This window comes from Taudactylus pleione, unplaced genomic scaffold, assembly GCF_031769625.1.
Source record: "Taudactylus pleione unplaced genomic scaffold, aTauple2 ptg000085l, whole genome shotgun sequence".
NCBI lineage: Eukaryota > Metazoa > Chordata > Amphibia > Anura > Myobatrachidae > Taudactylus > Taudactylus pleione.
In genome coordinates, this window is record NW_028284487.1 from 2,596,442 (window position 1) to 2,619,455 (window position 23,014).

At 47.0% G+C, this 23,014-nt stretch overlaps 1 protein-coding gene across 3 annotated transcripts in view; it reads right to left on the minus strand.

The window, feature by feature from the left end:
* LOC148529651 (serine/threonine-protein kinase D3-like) overlaps positions 1-23,014 on the minus strand; it is a 190,212-nt gene that overhangs the window by 161,585 nt on the left and 5,613 nt on the right. For 2 of the 3 annotated variants that reach the window (XM_088468305.1, XM_088468303.1), the window contains exon 2: positions 5,148-5,785. In XM_088468305.1, coding sequence (XP_088324431.1) covers positions 5,148-5,288 — 141 coding nt within the window. In that variant the 5' untranslated portion in view covers positions 5,289-5,785. The remainder of the gene's footprint in view (positions 1-5,147; positions 5,786-23,014) is intronic. The other variant, XM_088468304.1, reaches the window with a different exon arrangement.

Genomic DNA, 23,014 nt, shown 5'->3' on the forward strand with positions numbered 1-23,014 from the left:
TATTTTAGGTGGTTTTGTAGCTCTGTTTGCTTATTTTGGAAATAGCTGGCAACTTTGTTTCCCCACAAAACAGCTATAACATACGGGCTTCTCTGCGTTAGTCACCGACATACCTGTGACCATCCCGTTGTGTAGCTTCTGAACACCAGTTACTTAACCGGTGGGGTCTGTTCATTGATAGATAATAAGTACACCAATACTCACTGTTACATGCACACTGGTAATGGATCAAGAGTTCTATACAGCTCACCAGCCAGTGAGTGTATGCTGCAAACGAGTAGCGGTGCAGTGATGCTGGAACAACTTATATGCAAGTATTAACCAGGTGTCTCAGAGCTAAATGGGAGACATTCTTCTCCCACAGAGTCACTCTCCACAGTACAGACAAGATGGCTGCAGTCGCATGTGCAATAGCACATCAGGTTGGAGGTCAGACCTCCTTGCAGACTCTGGGTCATAGTGCCCAGCAAGTATGCACAGTGAGAAGACAGTGCAGAAGTGCACTGCTTTCTAATATTATTTACAGTACAATGGTGGATCCTGGGGAAGAGGGGGAGATTGAAAAGGATGTATAGAACTGCCCATTGCACCAGAGCATTTTGCTATTATGTAAAGACTCTCTGACTGTTGTTAAGGCTAAAGGTGTGCTCAGTGAATTCATTGGGGGTGGGGAGGGGGGTGTTGATTGGGGTAACTGTCCTACCTTGGCTGTCTGACTTACTAGCCATATGATCTGAAATTACATTAACTGCAGCAAAAGTAGAATCTACATTCCCTGAAATTATAGAGATTTGAGTGACATGAGAGCCAGAACATGTGACTTGCTGGGGTGAGAGGGAAGCTGGGGAAAATGCAAGATTACTAGGGGCAGTGGCGGGCTGGGCCGGGGGGGGCAGGGTGCCATGTGCCCCCCGGGCCGCAGTGTCATGCGGGCCGCAGGCCAGTGCTGTGTCACTGTGACATAGACTGCACCGCGTGTGTAGCGCTGACCGGACGGAGTTCGGTCAGCGCTACACAAGTGACAAACACACATCCGCCGGCTCCGGCAGCTGTGTGTTTGATCAGCAGCCAATGAGAGCCTGTCAGACTCTCATTAGCTGCTGCTGCGCCCACTGCAGGAGCCGCTCCATCTTCCGGCTCCCGCAGTGGGCAATGGGAGAGGCGTCATGACGTCATATGACGTCTCTCCCATAATGCAGGGCGGCCCGGCCCGGGAAGGACAGACGGAGGAGCGGATGGCGACGGCGGGAGCAAGGATTCAGGTAAGTGTTTTTTTTGTTTTTGTTTTTTATATTACGTGTGTCTACTGGGGGGGGGGGTCTGGCACTACTGGGGACACTACAAAGGGGGGGACCACTACTACTGGGGGCACTACAAGGGGGATGGGGGACTACTACTACTGGGGACTACTACTACTGGGGGCACTACAAGTAGGGGACTACTACTACTGGGGGCACTACAAGTGGGGACTACTACTACTGGGGGCACTACAAGGGGGAGGGGACTACTACTACTGGGGCACTACAAGGGGGATGGGACTACTACTACTGGGGACTACTAATACTGGGGGCACTACAAGGGGACTACTACTACTACTGGGGGCACTACAAGGGGGGTGGGGGACTACTACTACTGGGGACTACTACTATTGGGGATGCTACAAGGGGGGGGACTACTACTGGGGGCACTACAAGGAGGGGGACTACTACTACTGGGGCACTACAAAGGGGGGAGACTACTACTGGAGGCACTACAAAGGGGGGACTACTACTACTAGGGGCACTACAAAGGGGGGGCTACTACTACTGGGGGCACTACAAAGGGGGACTACTACTACTGGGGGCACTACAAAGGGGAGGGGACTACTACTGGGGTCACTACAAGGGGGAGACTACTACTACTGGGGGCACTACAAGGGGGGGACTACTACTACTGGGGGCACTACAAGGGGGAGCTACTACTGGGGGCACTACAAGGGGGGGGACTACTACTAGGGGCACTACAAGGGGAGGGGACTACTACTAGGGGCACTGCATAGGGGGGAGGGGACTACTACTAGGGGCACTGCATAGGGGGGAGGGGACTACTACTAGGGGCACTACATAGGGGGAGGGGACTATTACTGGGGGCACTGCATCGAGGGACCACTGCTGGGGGCTCTATATAAAAGGTAATACTGGGGGTACTGCAAAGGGGGGAGACTACAACTGGGGCCACTATTTAAGGGGTATTGCATAAAGGTTACCACTATTGGGGGCACTGCATGGGGGGTGGACTGCTACTGGGGGAACTATATAAGGGGCACTGCATAGGGGGTACCACTATTAGGGGCACTATATAAGGGGCTTACTACTGGGGACACAAGGGGCACTGCATAGGGCGGGATCACTACTGGGCGCACTACTGGAGGCCTGCATAAGGGTGTTCTCTCCTGTGGCACACGGGGGCACTGCATATGGGCACTACGACAGGGGGCTGCCCCATATCTTTATTTTTACCTTACACTAATCCCATATGGACCCGTCTCCTTCCTGGAACACTTGAGGGGGGGGCACCGTAGCACGCACATTCTTCGGGCACCCTGGCTACACGCTACTCCTCTGCCAGGGCCGCCTGCATGCATTTGCCCCCCAGGCTAAAAGTTGCCCGCCAGCCCCTGACTAGGGGGGGGTTTGAAATGCTTGATTTTAGAATGAGTTTGGCCAGCCCATATAGGGGTATAATTAGCATGTAACAAGCTGTAGCTTGCCTCATACTAAATGCAGTGTATGTAATATTTCAGACAGACATCTACAGGGCCAACTATCACAGTAAACTGTTAGGTGTGCCAATAGGGCCTGCCAGCCTGAGTTATTTTTGTTCCACATGTGGGAACCATTCCACAATCCAAGTCCCCTTGTCTGAGAGGGGAGGGTCTATAGCAGTGTTTACCAAATTCAGGGCCTGATTCATTAAGGATCGCTATTGCTAAAGTGTATGCAGACAGCCGATTGTTGTGTACTGTGCATACGTATGCATAGCAGTGCGCGTGCGTGAAGGCACCACTGCGTTCACACTGCAATCACACAGACCACAGGGAGCCATCGCAGAGTGATTTAACAGGCAGTGAGCGTTTGGGCGTGGAGACGGGGGAGTGGTCAGAGAAACGCAGGCTTGTCTGTCCATTTGAACGCTGCTGAATGTGCGTGCATAAATTAGCCAGTGCAATTGCATACGCAGCATGAGTGCTTACTACGTGCAACGAGTTAGCAATTTCTAAGTAATGTCAGGGCTGCTGTAATTCTGCCTGAGGGGCCGATGGTACTCAATGTTACCGATGTTTATGGAGGTTTGCAAGGAATTATATGAGATAGCGGTAGTGGGAGGCAGTGGGTGTCTCTATGGTGGCAGTGTGACAGCAGTGCGATAACAATCATTAGCATATTTTTACAGCATACCTGCGTGTGATTACGGAGCTGCGATCGCAATAGCGTGATTGCAATGAATCAGGCCCTCAGAAACTCCTAATATAGCATGTTTTCCAGATTTCCTAGTTGGTGCACAGGTGCATTCATTACTGGCTGGCACATTTTAAAAGATCCACAGGTGGTGCTAATTATTTCAATTGTAATGCTGAGGAGATCTGTAAAAACATGCACTGTCAGGTGTCACTGGAGACCAAGTTTTGGAAACACTGGTCTTATCTGCACATGTGTAAATTGTCGCATACGCAGAACCGAAAGAAAGGACCTATGCTGTCTTTGGTATAAGCAAGGTATGTACACAAACGCCTCGGCAGGACAGGCCTTTACTGCATGGAATGCCTCGCATATGTTTTTTGATAAAAATTAAAATATATGATTGTCAAAAACCGCCAACCTCTTTATGTTACTGCTTTATTCATTTTTTTTAAAATAAAGCCCTGTGAGGGAAATTAGTCGAACAGTGTAAAGAGGGGAGCGGTTGCCCGAAGCAACCACTCGGCTTCTACCTTTCATTTTATACAATGTACTTGATAAATGTTATCTGGAAGATAATTGGTTGCTATGGGCAACTTCTCTACTTGTCCACTTCTCCACTCTATACACTGCACATGATATATCTCCCCCATATATATCTCTTGTAAGGAACTTGGTCCATATTTCTCATTCACACTTTTCACTACAATATGTAACATATACAAAGGGCATAACATTGAAGCTATAGGTACACCATTTATTCCTACCATATTTTCTCACTACCAATATACTGTACTTCCTTGTAACAACAATACATGTTTAAGTAACAACTCATCTCTCTATTCTCTTTCTATTCTCTATTACCTCTGTATTCTATATTGGGTTGACATGGAGATCTGTGAAAGCCAGGACTGGATTTTCATCATTGAAACAAGGAGACAATCTTTTGGTGTCTTAAGCCCTGTCTTGTCACCCTCTTCTACTTGGGCAACTCACTAGGTCAGGCCTGGCCAACCTGTCGCTCTCCAGCTGTTGTGAAACTACAAGTCCCAGCATACCCTCCCACTTATTAGTTGGTAAAGCATGCTGGGACTTGTAGCTTCACAACAGCTGGAGAGCCCAGGTTGTCCAGGCCTGCTCTAGGCTTTCTGGTCTCATAGCAGAGCCCACACAATTTAACCCCTTGCAAGTGAATCACATTTCCTAAATAAACTACCTGAGAACTGCATGTTTTATCATTCCTTAAGTTCACTTTTATTCAATTAAAGAGAAGATGAATGTGCAAGGAAGGAGCAAGCTAACAGCTTTCACTGTCACTAGGCACAGGCCTTATGTACCAAATGCTAACGCCATCCCTGATGAATGCTATTACTCAACAACATATGCACATTAATAAATAGTTGGAATCAAAAAGGCTGGTTTATGTAAGATTCTTGTAATCAGCTACTAGGAATCCATAAAAATTCTCATGGGTCTAATGCATGTTCTTAATTTGATAACTGCAAGACAAAGGTTATGCCCCCCACAAAAACAGATGAAAGAATCACAACAAAAGTAAAATGTCCACTTTTCGATGTCAAGATATAACAATTTTATTCTTTTAGCTGTACTGTCTTTCAGAACCTATCTTCATAAATGGTATTTATGTCAAATTGTGATACAGAATGCCAACTATATTATTCACATCCATAGGAATGAAAGAAGACCTACCTTCTTCTCTACAAGGTCCACAGCCAGCCTCTTCACAGTGCTATAGTTGGTCTCACTTGGGTGAAGGTGATAGGCCTCACGGCATAGACCTATCTGTAGCCTGACTGTTGTTTTTCCCTGAGTGACTTTCTCCAAAGTCATTGTGAAAACCAAAAGAATGAAATATATGTTGAAGAAACAATGATCTACTGACTCTGGTTCGCCGGAAAATGATTCAGAACAAAATGAAATGAGTTGTAAATCACACAGCCAAAAGGAAAAAAGTCATTTATCTGTTTTCGGGCCACTGAAATATTTTTTCTCCACCACCTCAAAAATATTGCGTAAACTCTCCGATGCAAGGAATCACTATCAAAGGGAAACCAACATTGTAGAAAGTTACAGTAACTAATAAAAGATGATTCCTTAGGTAACCAAAATGGAAAAATCCAGCAAAGAAATATTTGAACTGGAATTCAGTCTTGTCATGTTTTAGTCCATTTCACAGAGTTCCAAGAATTCCGAATGTGCATAACTCATTGTATATAAAGCTTGGAGAGATCAGTGCATCCATTGGTCACTTTGATTGAGATGCATTTTTGGTTTTAAAGGGTGACGATAAATACACTCAAGTGGTCTTCTGTTTTGTCTTCCTTCTGCTAAAAGAGAATAAGATAAAGACAAAACAAATCATATCTATCATTGTATGATGAAATGAACAAGCGAACACAAGTTGTGTATTTACAGTATGGAGAACTGAAGCTCAATGTACTGATTTGACATCCAACTTCCCCTGAATAAGATGTCAGAAGTGCTTAGGAAAATGTATTTCATTGTGATGCACATTGGTTTTCTTTATATATTTTAAAATTATTGCAATCATATATTATGTGTAAACATTAACAAAAACATTTGTAGACCTTCCATTAACTTGTACATATTAAAGTTGTTTTGTCGTCCAGTGGTGGTTTCCCTTTAACTTTTTATGGCTAGGAAAATCCAAGGCTAAGGAGACGATTTAACATATGCATGTTTGCCCCTTTATAATTTATTAATGCATACTGCAGGAATAAGAAATATTTTATCCGGGCAATATATCAAAACAGTCTTGTCGGGACACAGCTTCTGTTGGCGAAGACTAAAAATAAAAGTGATTGCATCCCCAGTCATTTTACATCTGGGTTCAGACCCGGCTGAGCAACTGCGAATGTATGAGCAGTTATTATCGGAGAGGGGTAAAACACCATCTAAAGTTGCCGTTAGCTATTGGGGCAAGTTTTTCATAGCTTGGCAAATGGGACATTTTCACAACCCCCATAGACTATAGGGTCTGCATTTGCAAATATAAAGATTTGGAGCGCTGCAAATATCTTTGATAGCTGCAACTGCACCTTGATACTCAAAAAGTTGTAATTTGCCACATTTCTGGGCTTAATAAATTGACCACTATGTGTGTTGTTGTTTTTTTCAAAACTCAGGAACAGTTGCAGAAATTAGCCTAACAGTCAAGACCAATGAGATTATCAGCCGGTGCTTTTGCCGCTGGATTTAAAGCAGTGATTTTTTTTACGGCAATACACACTCTGTTAAAATAGCTATGTTAAATCCCAAGGCAAAACCACGTAAAATTGGCAGTTTGAAAAAAACAACAATTGATAAAACGCTATTTTATTGCTGATCCCCTCAAAGACTTTACCACCAAAACCATGATGATTCACAGCTATAGTGTGGCCGTATTACCTAAGGTAGTCAGCACTGTTTAAAAGGGTTACAAAGTTTTAACAGCATCCTTGACATATACATTTGTAAATGTTTGGATGGGAAGTATTGTATATGCACACTGGACTTCCTGTTCTGCAGAACTTGAAGGAAGATTTATTACACTGCTAGACAATGCAGAAAGAAACTCAAAGTCTTTTATGGAGGATTATCGTAGGAAATAGATCACCTTAAGTTAGCTGAGAAGATTGCACACAATTGTAAAATATTTCCAATTCTTTCATAATGCATACTGTGACACAGTCAGATTAGGAGGTCCCTCTCCTGGGTAGGGGACTCCTTCCTTACACACACACACAGCAGCAGGGAAGCAGCACACCAGTCTGGATGCGAGTACAAGCTGGTCGGCGCCAGTCTTTATTGTACAATGTCAGAAATAACATCAATAAAACATAAACATAAATCCTAGCCCTGTCGGGGCACTAACTTCACAGGTGGTTCCCTCACTACCAGAACCTGGCAGGGCCTAATGCCCTCACCAGCAACAAAGGCACAGCACAACACTCACAGTTAGGTTTTCAAGTGTCTCTGAGCAAACTCCCTGTCTGCTCTCCCAGGTGAGACACTCAGCCCTAAACACACTAGGCTTATATTGGCCACTCTCAGGTGGAAACCCTAACAAGCCTGTTACCAGGCTGCGAGAACCAAAACCTGGAGTGGCCGTGGGTGGAGCCCTCCCTCTCCTCTCACCCACAACCCCCAGGTTGTCAAAAAGCCGAGACTCAAGCCTACTACAGTGCAGACTTTCTCCTGGGGATTTTTAAACACATAGGACAGGAATCTGGGATAAATGTCCCTGTCACAGACCACTTTACCAGTGATCCTATCACATATCCCCCCCCTTTGTTTCGACCTATGGGGTGGAACAACTGAAGCCCCCAAACAATGAACGCGTGACAACGCATCTGCATTGGCCAGCTGGCTTCCTGGCCTGTGTTCCACTGAAAATGTAAAAGTTTGTAACGCCAAAAACCATCTCGTAATTCTCGCATTACTGTCCTTATTTTCAGACATCCACTTCAAAGGGGCACAATCAGTGATCAATTTGTACTTTCTTCCAACCAAGTAGTACCTGAGAGCCTCTAACGCCCACTTTATGGCCAACGCCTCCTTCTCCACTGTGGCATCGGGTAGGCATCGAATTTTGAAACACTGTTCAACTTTCGGAAGTCATTACAGAAACGCACACTCCCGTCGGGCTTTGGAATCAACCCAATGGGACTTGACCATTCACTATGTGCTACTGGTAACCTATAGGGCCTTAGATTTACTGGAGGGGCTCGGTCGGCCGACAGTACCGTTCTATCTTTCCAGGGCTTTAACAGATTTATATGGTACATCTGTTCCGGCTTTCTTTTCCCCGGTTGGTAAACTTTGTAATTGACCTGTCCCACTCTTTCTAAGATTTCAAAGGGGCCTTGCCACTTAGCCAAAAGTTTATTTTCCACAGTGGGAACCAACACTAACACTCTGTCCCCAGGAGCAAAGCTGCGTAACCGAGTATTGTGGTTGTATACCCTCTGCTGTGCCTGTTGAGCCTGTTCCAGGTGCTCTCACACTATCGGCACCTCTATAATAGGCAATGGAACTAGTGGACCCTTAAAACGTGGTCTGGGAGCATGATACTGACACTCAGGGCAGGATGCGCAAAAGTCAGATACCTCTTTATGAAGCCCGGGCAAGAAAAACCTCTGCATTATTCGCTCAGTGGTTTTCTCTACCCCTAGATGGCCTGCCGTTATATGACCATGGGCCAGATCCAACACTGTTCTTCTGTAGGCTTTGGGAACTATTAGTTGTTCCCCAATATCTTCCCCCTTCTTAGTCACCTGATATAACAAATCCTGACACATTGCCATGTGGGGATAGGACAAAGGACTATCAGGGTCTACGGGTTTACCATCAACTACTTTTACATTCTCCCTGGCTTTTACCAAAGTAGGGTCTTTCAACTGCTCCACGGCAAAGACCTCTCTTCTGACCTCTAAATCAGGCAGACGATCAACTGGCCCAACAACACTTCCCACCTCAATGGGAGGCACATCAGTTGGCGGGCCACCGTCACGCTCCGCATTCTCTAGTTCGCCAATCATAGTAGAAAAAGGGAATAACTCTGACTCAGAAGAAACTCCCTCCTCCACTACATCGACAACCTTCTCAAATGGATCGGGGTTGTTCACTTCTGGAACAAAACGACTTTCCCACAACTTCCAGAAGTGAGCAAAGTCTCTCCCCAATATTGCATCGTACATCAGACCATGCACCAAACCCACAGAAACTATAGCAGAACCACATGGTGTCTCGATGTTCACCTCGGCAGTAACATAATATTGAGTATCCCCATGTATGCAGGTCACACCAACAGTTTTCCCCTTACGCCTCAAGGGGTTCACCAGCTCAGCTTTTATAAGTGTCACCAAGCTACCAGAGTCTAACAGTGCCTCTACTCGGTTGCCATCTACAGTGAGTACACACATGTGCTTATCAGTCTCAGCCTGCCGGTCAGCCGTACAGGCTGTCTGTGCAAAGAAAGACCCCCTGCGGTAGACATGAGCAGTATCACATTGCATAGGTTCAGTTGTAAGTGAACAATTAGCGGAAATATGTCCGAAGTCACCACACCGGAAACACTGAATCATATTAATGTCTAGTCGTTTACGGGGCAAAAACCTTCCTGGCCTGGCAGGCCTGTCTCCAGGTTCTACACCCTCAGTCTTAGGTACATCCCACCGCCCAGCACCCTTCTCCCCTGGAACAGTCTTACCAGTGTCTGTGGGAGTTCGCCGGTGCGCCATCGGGGCTCGGTGGGGCATACTCATCAGCTCCTCAGCCGCCACGTACCTCTCCACCAGCTCGACCAACTGGTCCGCGGACTTAGGGTCTGCATGGCTCACCCACTTGCGCAGAGTCGCAGGTAATGATCGCAGGTAGCGTTCCATCACGACCCTTTCCACGATCTGTGGTCCCGTCAGCATCTCGGGCTGCAGCCATTTTGAGGACAGATGGACGAGGTCATGCATCTGTGAACGTGGAGGCTTGTCCATATGGAACTCCCAGCGGTGGACCCGTTGGGCACGAACAAAGGTGGTGACTCCCAAGCGAGTTAGGATCTCCTGTTTTAGTTTTTTATAGTCCTTGGCATCAGCCAGGCATAAGTCGTAATAGGCCTTTTGTGGCTCCCCAGACAGAAAAGGTGCCACCAGACTTGCCCACTGCTCCTTGGGCCAATTCTCCCTTTCGGCCGTTCTTTCAAATGCGGTGAGGTAGGCCTCCACATCATCGCCCGAAGTCATCTTTTGGAGGAAGTGACTGGCTCGTATGGAGTGAGTGGTGGTGGGAGGACCAGTATTAACATCTCTGGGCCGGGCGACCAGGTGCTGTACCACCTCTTTTATGGCCTGGCGGGTTTCCTCGATGGCGACCTGTTGTTGCCTCTGGGCTGTCTCCAAGGCCAACAGTTGCACCCTGGTGGATTCCTGCTGAGCCCAGGTAGATTCCTGCTGAGCCCTGGTAGATTCCTAGTGAAGTTTGTTCGTCTCCTGCTGAGCTCTGATAGATTCCTGCTGAGCTCTGGTAGATTCCTGCTGAAGTTTGTTTGTCTCCTTGCTGAGCTGCTGTAGCTTGGAGCAAGGCCTTAATAATGTCCTCCATTTTGTCCTGGGGTGTAGGTTGGAAGCTGAACTTTGCCTCTCTGAGCATTGGCTGACGCCTCCTCTATGGGACTCCAAGGACACAGTGTTATTTCCACACTCACAAATTGGGTGTCTGTCCCTTTAATTTTTAAATGGAAAGTTTTCCTCTTGCTGCAACTTCAGTGTGTGTGGGTGCCCGCATTCTCCACCATATTGTGACACAGTCAGATTAGGAGGTCCCTCTCCTGGTTAGGGGACTCCTTCCTTACACACACACACAGCAGCAGGGAAGCAGCACACCAGTCTGGATGCGAGTACAAGCTGGTCGGCGCCAGTCTTTATTGTACAATGTCAGAAATAACATAAATAAAACATAAACATAAATCCTAGCCCTGTCGGGGCACTAACTTCACAGGTGGTTCCCTCACTACCAGAACCTGGCAGGGCCTAATGCCCTCACCAGCAACAAAGGCACAGCACAACACTCACAGTTAGGTTTTCAAGTGTCTCTGAGCAAACTCCCTGTCTGCTCTCCCAGGTGAGACACTCAGCCCTAAACACACTAGGCTTATATTGGTCACTCTCAGGTGGAAAACTAACAAGCCTGTTACCAGGCTGCGAGAACCAAAACCTGGAGTGGCCGTGGGTGGAGCCCTCCCTCTCCTGTCACCCACAACCCCCAGACCCCAAACCGGCTTTTCAAAAAGCCGAGAATCAAGCCTGCTACACTGCAGACTTTCTCCTGGGGATTTTTAAACACATAGGACAGGAATCTGGGATAAATGTCCCTGTCACAGATCACTTTACCAGTGATCCTATCACAATACATTTACGTCATATTTGCCAACTTTTCCTAAATGTTAGGGAAACTCCCTGAAATAGCAGAGATCTCCCTGACTTCCTGAATAGCTTAGCAATCACCCTGAGGCCATCCCGGGTGGGTTCAACAAAGTGATGACATAATCATCCATCCACCGTGAAGGAAACACTGGGAAGGACAAGAAGTAGTATTTCTGCTACAAGAATATGGACGCAGCTCTCCAGCACACTTATGGCTATATGAGTGGCTGTGGGGCCTATTCATCATCGATAAATGGGCCGGTAACAATGTGAAAACGTTAGTTTCTGCATATTTTAGTTACCAGACCATTCATCATCATCAGGGGTCCCCAATGGACCACCTGATATTCAGCAAACTCCGAAAACTGCAAGTTTTCAAAGTTTGCTTGCGAGAGCAAGCGCCATCTTCAGATGGCGCTTGTTCTCGGATCCCTGCTACTTCCCATGCGAAGTAGTTTCTGGATGTGAAGAGGGATCCGAGCGGATCCCTCCTCCGCCTTCTCACTACCTCCCCGGCAGCTTTGCGCATGCGTGACCTCAGGTCACGCATGCGTAGCCGTGCCAACAGGGAGGAGGTAAATAACGTCCTATAGATTGTAAGCTTGCAAGCAGGGCCCTCTTACCTCTATGTCTGTCTGTTATTACCCTGTTTTGTTCTATCAATGTTTCCAATTGTAAAGCGTAACGGAATATGCTGCGCTATATAAGAAACTGTTAATAAATAAATAATAAATAAACGTAGCTACTTCTGTAGCTGCAATACTGACCAAGGGTACAGCTGCTTTTCGGAGCAGCTGTCCCCGAACCGGAGCAATGATGAACGTTTCCACCGCTGTGAGTTGGTATCCCTCGCAGCGAGATCATTACTAATCATCGGGGGCCAAGTTTGTGTGTCCAACTTTGTGTGATGAATTACAGGTAATTTGTGCCTAAGTAAGTGTGCTGATTTAATGGAGATTTGTGCTCCATTACAGGGCATATGTGTTGCATTACATGACGTGTGCTTCATTATATGGGATGTTTGGCAAATTACAGTAATCTAGTGGAAGGGAGAGAGTAAGTGAGGTCATTGCTAGAAAATAGTAGTATGCAGCATATTTTTAAAACAGTCACGCCTATGGTAAAACATCTTGCATTAGTGGGTTCATAGGCTGAAGAGCAGACTAATCATCTATGCAGGATCTTTCCATGACCATTGCAGATTTTCCTTTACTTTAACAGAGCATGCTTTGCAAAACTTGAATGCTTGGTACAAACTTCAAAGCACAGCCTGCTTAGTTCATTCCACATTTGCACCTCATTCCACATTTGCACCTATTATCGAGCAGTCATTTAACTTGGAAACTAAGGAAACATCAGAGCTGTCTCTACAATATATATATATATATATATATATATATATATATATATATATTAGGGGTGAGCGGGTTCGGATTTCTGAAATCCGAACCCCCCCGAGCCCCCCCGATCCGAGTCCGATCCGAGTCAGGCTCGACTTTTCCCGCCTGACTCGGATCTGAAATCGAGGCAAAACGTCATCTTCCCGCCTTCCGAGTCTCGCGGGTTTTGGATCCTATATAAGGTACACACGTCGGCGCCATTTTCTCACTCGGCTGTGGACAGTGAAGAGGGAGGGTGGGAGTTAGGGCTGTGTAGTGTAGTGTAGTGTAGTGCTGCTGTTGTCCACTACTTCAAAGTCCATAGGGGCTGGCTGTGTTGTGCTGTGCTGCTGTTGTTAATAGGGGCTGTGTCCACTACTTCAAAGTCCATAGGGGCTGGCTGGACTGTGTTGTGCAGTCAGTTCTCCATAGGGGCTGTGTCCACTCCAAAGTCCTGTGCAGTGTCCCAGTCCTAAAGGAGTGCTGTAGTGTTGTCCAGGGGGTGCTCTGTCCATCAGGGGTGCTCCCCCCAAGTGCTAAAAAAATAATATATTTTCTGTGTTTGTGAATTGTGTGCGCAGTAGCCGCACGTGCATCAACAAAGTAGTGCCAAGCGTGCGCCTGTGTCATAAGTAAAGGGCCGGCTGGCTTGACCGTTAAGGGTGCTGTAACCCCCGAAAGTACACTCCAGTCCAAACCAAAAAAAAAATTATTTTCTGTGTTTGTGAATTGTGTGCGCAGTAGCCGCACGTGCATCAACAAAGTAGTGCCAAGCGTGCGCCTGTGTCATAAGTAAAGGGCCGGCTGGCTTGACCGTTAAGGGTGCTGTAACCCCCGAAAGTACACTCCAGTCCAAACCAAAAAAAAAATTATTTTCTGTGTTTGTGAATTGTGTGCGCAGTAGCCGCACGTGCATCAACAAAGTAGTGCCAAGCGTGCGCCTGTGTCATAAGTAAAGGGCCGGCTGGCTTGACCGTTAAGGGTGCTGTAACCCCCGAAAGTACACTCCAGTCCAAACCAAAAAAAATATTATTTTCTGTGTTTGTGAATTGTGTGCGCAGTAGCCGCACGTGCATCAACAAAGTAGTGCCAAGCGTGCGCCTGTGTCATAAGTAAAGGGCCGGCTGGCTTGACCGTTAAGGGTGCTGTAACCCCCGAAAGTACACTCCAGTCCAAACCAAAAAAAAAATTATTTTCTGTGTTTGTGAATTGTGTGCGCAGTAGCCGCACGTGCATCAACAAAGTAGTGCCAAGCGTGCGCCTGTGTCATAAGTAAAGGGCCGGCTGGCTTGACCGTTAAGGGTGCTGTAACCCCCGAAAGTACACTCCAGTCCAAACCAAAAAAAATATTATTTTCTGTGTTTGTGAATTGTGTGCGCAGTAGTCGCACGTGCATCAACAAAGTAGTGCCAAGCGTGCGCCTGTGTCATAAGTAAAGGGCCGGCTGGCTTGACCGTTAAGGGTGCTGTAACCCCCGAAAGTACACTCCAGTCCAAACCAAAAAAAAAATTATTTTCTGTGTTTGTGAATTGTGTGCGCAGTAGCCGCACGTGCATCAACAAAGTAGTGCCAAGCGTGCGCCTGTGTCATAAGTAAAGGGCCGGCTGGCTTGACCGTTAAGGGTGCTGTAACCCCCGAAAGTACACTCCAGTCCAAACCAAAAAAAATATTATTTTCTGTGTTTGTGAATTGTGTGCGCAGTAGTCGCACGTGCATCAACAAAGTAGTGCCAAGCGTGCGCCTGTGTCATAAGTAAAGGGCCGGCTGGCTTGACCGTTAAAGGGTGCTGTAACCCCCAAGTACACTCCAGTCCAAACCAAAAAAAAAATTATTTTCTGTGTTTGTGAATTGTGTGCGCAGTAGCCGCACGTGCATCAACAAAGTAGTGCCAAGCGTGCGCCTGTGTCATAAGTAAAGGGCCGGCTGGCTTGACCGTTAAGGGTGCTGTAACCCCCGAAAGTACACTCCAGTCCAAACCAAAAAAAAAATTATTTTCTGTGTTTGTGAATTGTGTGCGCAGTAGCCGCACGTGCATCAACAAAGTAGTGCCAAGCGTGCGCCTGTGTCATAAGTAAAGGGCCGGCTGGCTTGACCGTTAAAGGGTGCTGTAACCCCCGAAAGTACACTCCAGTCCTAACCAAAAAAAAATTATTTTCTGTGTTTGTGAATTGTGTGCGCAGTAGCCGCACGTGCATCAACAAAGTAGTGCCAAGAGTGCGCCTGTGTCATAAGTAAAGGGCCGGCTGGCTTGACCGTTAAGGGTGCTGTAACCCCCGAAAGTACACTCCAGTCCAAACCAAAAAAAAAATTATTTTCTGTGTTTGTGAATTGTGTGCGCAGTAGCCGCACGTGCATCAACAAAGTAGTGCCAAGCGTGCGCCTGTGTCATAAGTAAAGGGCCGGCTGGCTTGACCGTTAAAGGGTGCTGTAACCCCCGAAAGTACACTCCAGTCCTAACCAAAAAAAAATTATTTTCTGTGTTTGTGAATTGTGTGCGCAGTAGCCGCACGTGCATCAACAAAGTAGTGCCAAGAGTGCGCCTGTGTCATAAGTAAAGGGCCGGCTGGCTTGACCGTTAAGGGTGCTGTAACCCCCGAAAGTACACTCCAGTCCAAACCAAAAAAAAAATTATTTTCTGTGTTTGTGAATTGTGTGCGCAGTAGCCGCACGTGCATCAACAAAGTAGTGCCAAGCGTGCGCCTGTGTCATAAGTAAAGGGCCGGCTGGCTTGACCGTTAAGGGTGCTGTAACCCCCGAAAGTACACTCCAGTCCAAACCAAAAAAAAATTATTTTCTGTGTTTGTGAATTGTGTGCGCAGTAGCCGCACGTGCATCAACAAAGTAGTGCCAAGCGTGCGCCTGTGTCATAAGTAAAGGGCCGGCTGGCTTGACCGTTAAGGGTGCTGTAACCCCCGAAAGTACACTCCAGTCCAAACCAAAACAAATATTATTTTCTGTGTTTGTGAATTGTGTGCGCAGTAGTCGCACGTGCATCAACAAAGTAGTGCCAAGCGTGCGCCTGTGTCATAAGTAAAGGGCCGGCTGGCTTGACCGTTAAAGGGTGCTGTAACCCCCAAGTACACTCCAGTCCAAACCAAAAAAAAAATTATTTTCTGTGTTTGTGAATTGTGTGCGCAGTAGCCGCACGTGCATCAACAAAGTAGTGCCAAGAGTGCGCCTGTGTCATAAGTAAAGGGCCGGCTGGCTTGACCGTTAAGGGTGCTGTAACCCCCGAAAGTACACTCCAGTCCAAACCAAAAAAAAAATTATTTTCTGTGTTTGTGAATTGTGTGCGCAGTAGCCGCACGTGCATCAACAAAGTAGTGCCAAGCGTGCGCCTGTGTCATAAGTAAAGGGCCGGCTGGCTTGACCGTTAAGGGTGCTGTAACCCCCGAAAGTACACTCCAGTCCAAACCAAAAAAAAATTATTTTCTGTGTTTGTGAATTGTGTGCGCAGTAGCCGCACGTGCATCAACAAAGTAGTGCCAAGCGTGCGCCTGTGTCATAAGTAAAGGGCCGGCTGGCTTGACCGTTAAGGGTGCTGTAACCCCCGAAAGTACACTCCAGTCCAAACCAAAAAAAATATTATTTTCTGTGTTTGTGAATTGTGTGCGCAGTAGTCGCACGTGCATCAACAAAGTAGTGCCAAGCGTGCGCCTGTGTCATAAGTAAAGGGCCGGCTGGCTTGACCGTTAAAGGGTGCTGTAACCCCCAAGTACACTCCAGTCCAAACCAAAAAAAAAATTATTTTCTGTGTTTGTGAATTGTGTGCGCAGTAGCCGCACGTGCATCAACAAAGTAGTGCCAAGAGTGCGCCTGTGTCATAAGTAAAGGGCCGGCTGGCTTGACCGTTAAGGGTGCTGTAACCCCCGAAAGTACACTCCAGTCCAAACCAAAAAAAAAATTATTTTCTGTGTTTGTGAATTGTGTGCGCAGTAGCCGCACGTGCATCAACAAAGTAGTGCCAAGCGTGCGCCTGTGTCATAAGTAAAGGGCCGGCTGGCTTGACCGTTAAGGGTGCTGTAACCCCCGAAAGTACACTACAGTCCAAACCAAAAAAAATATTATTTTCTGTGTTTGTGAATTGTGTGCGCAGTAGTCGCACGTGCATCAACAAAGTAGTGCCAAGCGTGCGCCTGTGTCATAAGTAAAGGGCCGGCTGGCTTGACCGTTAAAGGGTGCTGTAACCCCCAAGTACACTCCAGTCCAAACCAAAAAAAAAATTATTTTCTGTGTTTGTGAATTGTGTGCGCAGTAGCCGCACGTGCATCAACAAAGTAGTGCCAAGAGTGCGCCTGTGTCATAAGTAAAGGGCCGGCTGGCTTGACCGTTAAGGGTGCTGTAACCCCCGAAAGTACACTCCAGTCCAAACCAAAAAAAAAATTATTTTCTGTGTTTGTGAATTGTGTGCGCAGTAGCCGCACGTGCATCAACAAAGTAGTGCCAAGCGTGCGCCTGTGTCATAAGTAAAGGGCCGGCTGGCTTGACCGTTAAAGGGTGCTGTAACCCCCGAAAGTACACTCCAGTCCTAACCAAAAAAAAATTATTTTCTGTGTTTGTGAATTGTGTGCGCAGTAGCCGCACGTGCATCAACAAAGTAGTGCCAAGAGTGCGCCTGTGTCATAAGTAAAGGGCCGGCTGGCTTGACCGTTAAGGGTGCTGTAACCCCCGAAAGTACACTCCAGTCCTAACCAAAAAAAAAATTATTTTCTGTGTTTAGCCGCACGTATATATCAAATCGATATAACATAAATGGAGGACCAAACTTTCTCCGATAAAAATAAAATAGAGAAAGATCAAGAACCACTTCCTCCTAGTGCTGAAGCTGCTGCCACTAGTCATGACATAGACGATAACATGCCATCAACGTCGTCTGCCAAGGCCGATGCCCAATGTCATAGTAGAGGGCACATACAATCCCAAATGGCAAAGTTCAGGAAAATGACCTTGAAAAAGACATTTAAATCAGCTGAAGAGAAACGTAAACTTGCCAATATGCCATTTACGACACGGAGTGGCAAGGAACGGCTAAGGTCGATCCCTAGTATGTTCATGACTAGTGGTTCAGCTTCACATGACGATGGAAGCCCTCCTCCCACTAAAAAAATCAAAAGAGTTAAGCTGGCAAAAGCACAGCGAAGAACTGTGCTTTCTAAGAAGATATCACAAATCCCCAAGGAGAGTCCAAGTGTGGTGGTGGTTGCGATGCCTGACCTTCCCAGCACTGGACGGGAAGAGGTGGCTCTTTCCACCATTTGCATGCCCCCTGCAAGTGCTGAAAGGAGCACCCACAGTCCACTTGCTGATATGCAAATTGAAGATGTCACTGTTGAAGTACAACAGGATGAGGATACTGGTGTAGCTGGCGCTGAGGAGGAAGTTGGCGAGGAGGATTCTGATGGTGATGTGGTTTGTTTAAATCAGGCTCCGGGGGAGACAGTTGTTGTCCGTGGGATGAAAAAGCCCATCACGGTCATGCCTGGGCAGAAGACCAAACATTCCACCTCTTTGGTCTGGCAATATTTCTATCCAAATCCGGACAACAACTGTCTTGCCATATGTACCATATGTAAAGGTGAAATAAGTAGGGGTAGGGACGTCAACCACCTAGGAACATCCTCCCTTATACGGCACCTGCAGCGCGTTCATAAAAAGTTACTGTCAAGTTCAGAAACTTTGGCTAAGACCGTAAGCAGTCCAGGGACACCTAAATCCCGTTGTCCTGTTGTATCCAAGCGCCTGCAAACCACACCGTCAACTCCCTCCTCGTCAATTTCCTCCTTAGTCAGGATCGGAAGTAGTCCTGCAGGCCATGTCACTGGCATGACTGACTCTCCTATCCGGGATTCCTCTGGAGGATCCTGCATTGCTACGCCTACTGCTGCCGCTGCTGCTGTTGCTGCTGCTGGGAGTCGTTCATCATCCCAGAGAGGAAGTAGGAACACCACTACTTTTACTAAACAATTGACCCTCCAACAGTCCTTAGCGAGGAGGATGAAGTACGACAGCAGTCATCCTGAAGCAAAACGTATAACTGAGGCCTTGACTGCTATGTTGGTGTTAGACGTGCGTCCGGTATCCGCCATTAGTGCAGTGGGATTTAGACAATTGATGGAGGTAGTGTGTCCCCGGTTCCAAATCCCGTCTAGATTCCACTTCACTAGGCAGGCGATACCGAGACTGTACAGAAACGTCAGAAAAAGTGTCCTCAGTGTCCTGAAAAATGCCGTTGTACACAATGTCCACTTAACCACGGACATGTGGACAAGTGGAACAGGGCAGACTAAGGACTATATGACTGTGACAGCCCACTGGGTAGATGTATCACCTTACGCAGCAACAGCAGCAGCGTCACCAGTAGCAGCATCTCAGAAACGCCAGCTCGTTACAAGGCAGGCTACGCTGTGTATCACCGGTTTCAGTAAGAGGCACACCGCCGACAACCTCTTAGAGAAACTGAGGGAAATCATCGCCCAGTGGCTTACCCCACTTAGACTCTCCTGGGGATTTGTGATATCTGACAACGCCACCAATATTGTGCGGGCATTACATCTGGGCAAATTCCAGCACGTCCCATGTTTTGCTCACACAATAAACTTGGTGGTGCAGAATTTTCTGAAAAGCGACAGGGGCGTGCAGGAGACGCTTTGGGTGGCCCGAAAAATTTCTGGCCACTTTCGCCATTCAGCGACTGCGTGCCGAAGACTGGAGCGCCAGCAAACACTCTTGAACCTGCCCCGCCATCACCTGAAGCAAGAGGTTGTGACGCGGTGGAACTCAACCCTCTATATGCTTCAGAGGATGGAGGAGCAGCAAAAGGCCATACAAGCCTATACATCCACCTATGACATAGGCAAAGGAGGGGGTATGCACCTGACTCAAGCGCAGTGGAGAATGATTTCCGTGTTGTGCAAGGTTCTTCAGCCCTTCGAACTTGCCACACGTGAAGTCAGTTCAGACACTGCCAGCTTGAGTCAGGTCATTCCCCTCATCAGGCTTTTGCAGAAGCAGCTGGAGAAAGTGAAGGAGGAGCTAAGACGGAGCGATTCCGCTCGGCATGTGGGACTTGTGGATGAAGCCCTTCATTCGCTTTGCCAGGATTCCAGGGTGGTCAATCTGTTGAAATCAGACCACTACATTTTGGCCACCGTGCTCGATCCTAGGTTTAAAGCCTATGTGGTGTCTCTCTTTCCGGCCGACACAAGCCTGCAGAGGTGCAAAGACCTGCTGGTGAACACACTGTCAGCTGAAGCGGAACGTGACACGTCAACGGCTCCTTCTTCATTTTCTCCCGCAACTGGGGCTGCCAGGAAAAAACTTAGGTATCCTAAGCAACCCGCTGGCGGTGATGCAGGGCAGGCAGGACCAAGTTTGGACATCTGGTCCGGACTGAAGGACCTGGCAACAATTTCTGACATGTCTACTGTCACTGCATATGATACTGTCACCATTGACAGAATGGTGGAGGATTACATCGGTGACAGCATCCAAGTAGGCATGTCAGACAGTCCATACCTGTACTGGCAGGAAAAAGAGGCAATTTGGAGGCCCCTGTACAAACTGGCTCTATTTTACCTGAGTTGCCCCCCCTCCAGTGTGTACTCCGAAAGAGTGTTTAGTGCAGCCGGGAACCTTGTCAGCGAAAGGCGTAGGAGGTTGCTTCCACAGAATGTGGAGAAGATGATGTTCATCAAAATGAATTATCAGCTCTTCCAGGGAGACCAGCCTCCAGAAGGTACAGAGGGACCTGTGGTGGTGGATTCAAGTGGGGACGAGTTAATACTTTGTGAGGATGAGGATGTACACACTGAAGAGGGTGAGGAATCGGTGGATGAGGAGGATGAGGATGACATCTTGCCTCCGTAGAGCCAGTTTGTGCAGGGACACATTAATTGCCAGCTTGTTTTGTGGGGGCCCAAACGAACCAATCATTTCAGCCACAGTTGTGTGGCAGACCCTGGCGCTGAAATGATTGATTTGTTAAAGTGTGCATGTCCTGTTTATACAACATAAGGGTGGGTGGGAGGGCCCAAGGACAATTCCATCTTGCACCTCTTTTTTTCTTTGCATTATGTACAGTTTGGGGCCTAGTTTTTCTAACTGCCATCCTGCCTGCCACTGCAGTGTCACTCCTAGATGGGTCACGTGTTTGTGCCGCCCACTCGTGTCGCTTAGCATAGTCATCCAGCTACCTCGGTGCAACCTTTTGGACATAAAAACACTATTGTGAGGTGTGAGGTGTTCAGAATAGACTGGAAATTAGTGGAAATTAAGGTTATTGAGGTTAATAATAGCATAGGAGCAGAAAAACCTACAAATTCTGTGATTTTAGCTGTTTTTATGCTTTTTTTCAAAAAAATACAGATCCAAAACACAAAACCCAGAACCCAAAACACGGAAGGGTGGTTTTGGCAAAACCAATCCAGATCCAAAACACGAAGAAAGATCCAGATCCAAAACCAAAACACAAAACACGAAAAGTGGCCGGTGCACACCCCTAATATATATATATATATATATATATACACACCAAACTGTGTAATTGCCTTGGGGTTCATTTACAGTTGCATGTAACATGTAAGTCAATTAAATGAGATACACGCCCACTTTAGTGCCACACACATAGGCTTTGCTTTCAGAATCTACATGAAAAACTTTACCAACAGTAGGGAAGTCTGGTGTACATGCATATTTGTACATTTCAATATGAAGAATTTTGTAATGGGTCAAAATCTTCAGATTTTGTGAACTTTAACACACTGTCTACATAATGAATAATATACTAAATGAAGCACACATTCACCACAGAGCACACTGTAGGCCACGGATTCAGTATGATGCGGCCGGCGGTTCTAAACCCGACAGCGGCAGCCCGACAGAAGAGGAAATCCCGATCATCCTTAGGGTAAGTATAACTAACCTAATTTCCCCCCTAACCCTAACCCTCCCTTAGGGGTGCCTAACCCTAACCTGCCCTCCAAGTGCCTAACCCTAATCCCTCCCCCCTAAGTGTCTAAACCTAACCCCCCCTTCACTGCAGCCTAAATCTAAGTCCCCCCAGGGGTGCCTAACCCTAACCCCCCCCCCCCGGGAGCCCCTAACCCCCCCCCCCCCCGCGGCTATCCGCAGACTGCTTACCTTCGATCGGTAAGCTGGGTGTCGGGCCCCCGGAATAGCTCTAATGACAGGCGTCGGGATATCGACGCCTGTCATTAGTGCCTTGCTGGGATTAGACAGTCGGGAAGCCGGCGGTTGTGATTACGTCCATCAGCTTCCCGTAGCCCACATATGAACCAAGAGGCAATATGCATACAACTCTGTTGTTAGACACAAGTGTAAAGGCCCCTACACAATTTGGCTGCTTCTGACGCATCGTTCATGTCATCCAGTGTGTGTGCATGATGCTGATGCTCGCTCCCGCAGGTTTTCCGTCGCATCCTCTTTTGTACATGCAGAAAGATCTGAGGAGGTCTCTAGCATTGCAGTGCTGCCAAATGCAGCTTGGCCCCCGCTGCCCCCCACCCTCCTGACGCTCCGTCGCTGCTGGCATCGGCAAGTGTGTATGGGTCCCGTCGCTCATGAGATCGTGTGGGGTACACATCGTCTAATGTGTACCCAGCTATAATAATACCAAATTGCATTAGCTACATAACAAATGTCACAATTCAGGAATTGCATCCCTGGCGTGTTTCCCTTGTTGTTTTCCTTTTTACTGTACATGTATTATTTCCCTACATTGTGATCATTCCCTGTTTTCTATGTCTTAACCCTTCATCCACTGATGTGAATGTAATTCCACAAAAAAAATTCTTCCCATTTGATGAGTGCAATACTAGGTTAGACAAAGAGCAGAATTAAATAATATTATTTGGGTTTATTTTGCTTACACATTTTTATATAGTAATATTTATTGTATAATTTCCACTTCTTACAATTTAATCTGACTTAAAAATTTGATCCTCACTTTTAAAACACAGGCCATAATCCTTCTTTAACACTGAGACCAATTAACAGGAACCACCCAGGTTCTTTCAGGCATCCAACTCTTGGCTGTCAGTCTATTATATCAGTGGGCACCCAATAGTTAACTAATTTTGTGTTGGGATTTCTGCTGAGCAGTCAGTCTTTTATCATTGTGGTTTGTAGGATTATGTCATGAGCGAAGGCAGGTATTTGTGAATACCACTACACTACCAAATAATTTGGGGAGCTCTATGTGCAGATAATAAAATTAATATGGGGACAATACAATGGGCAG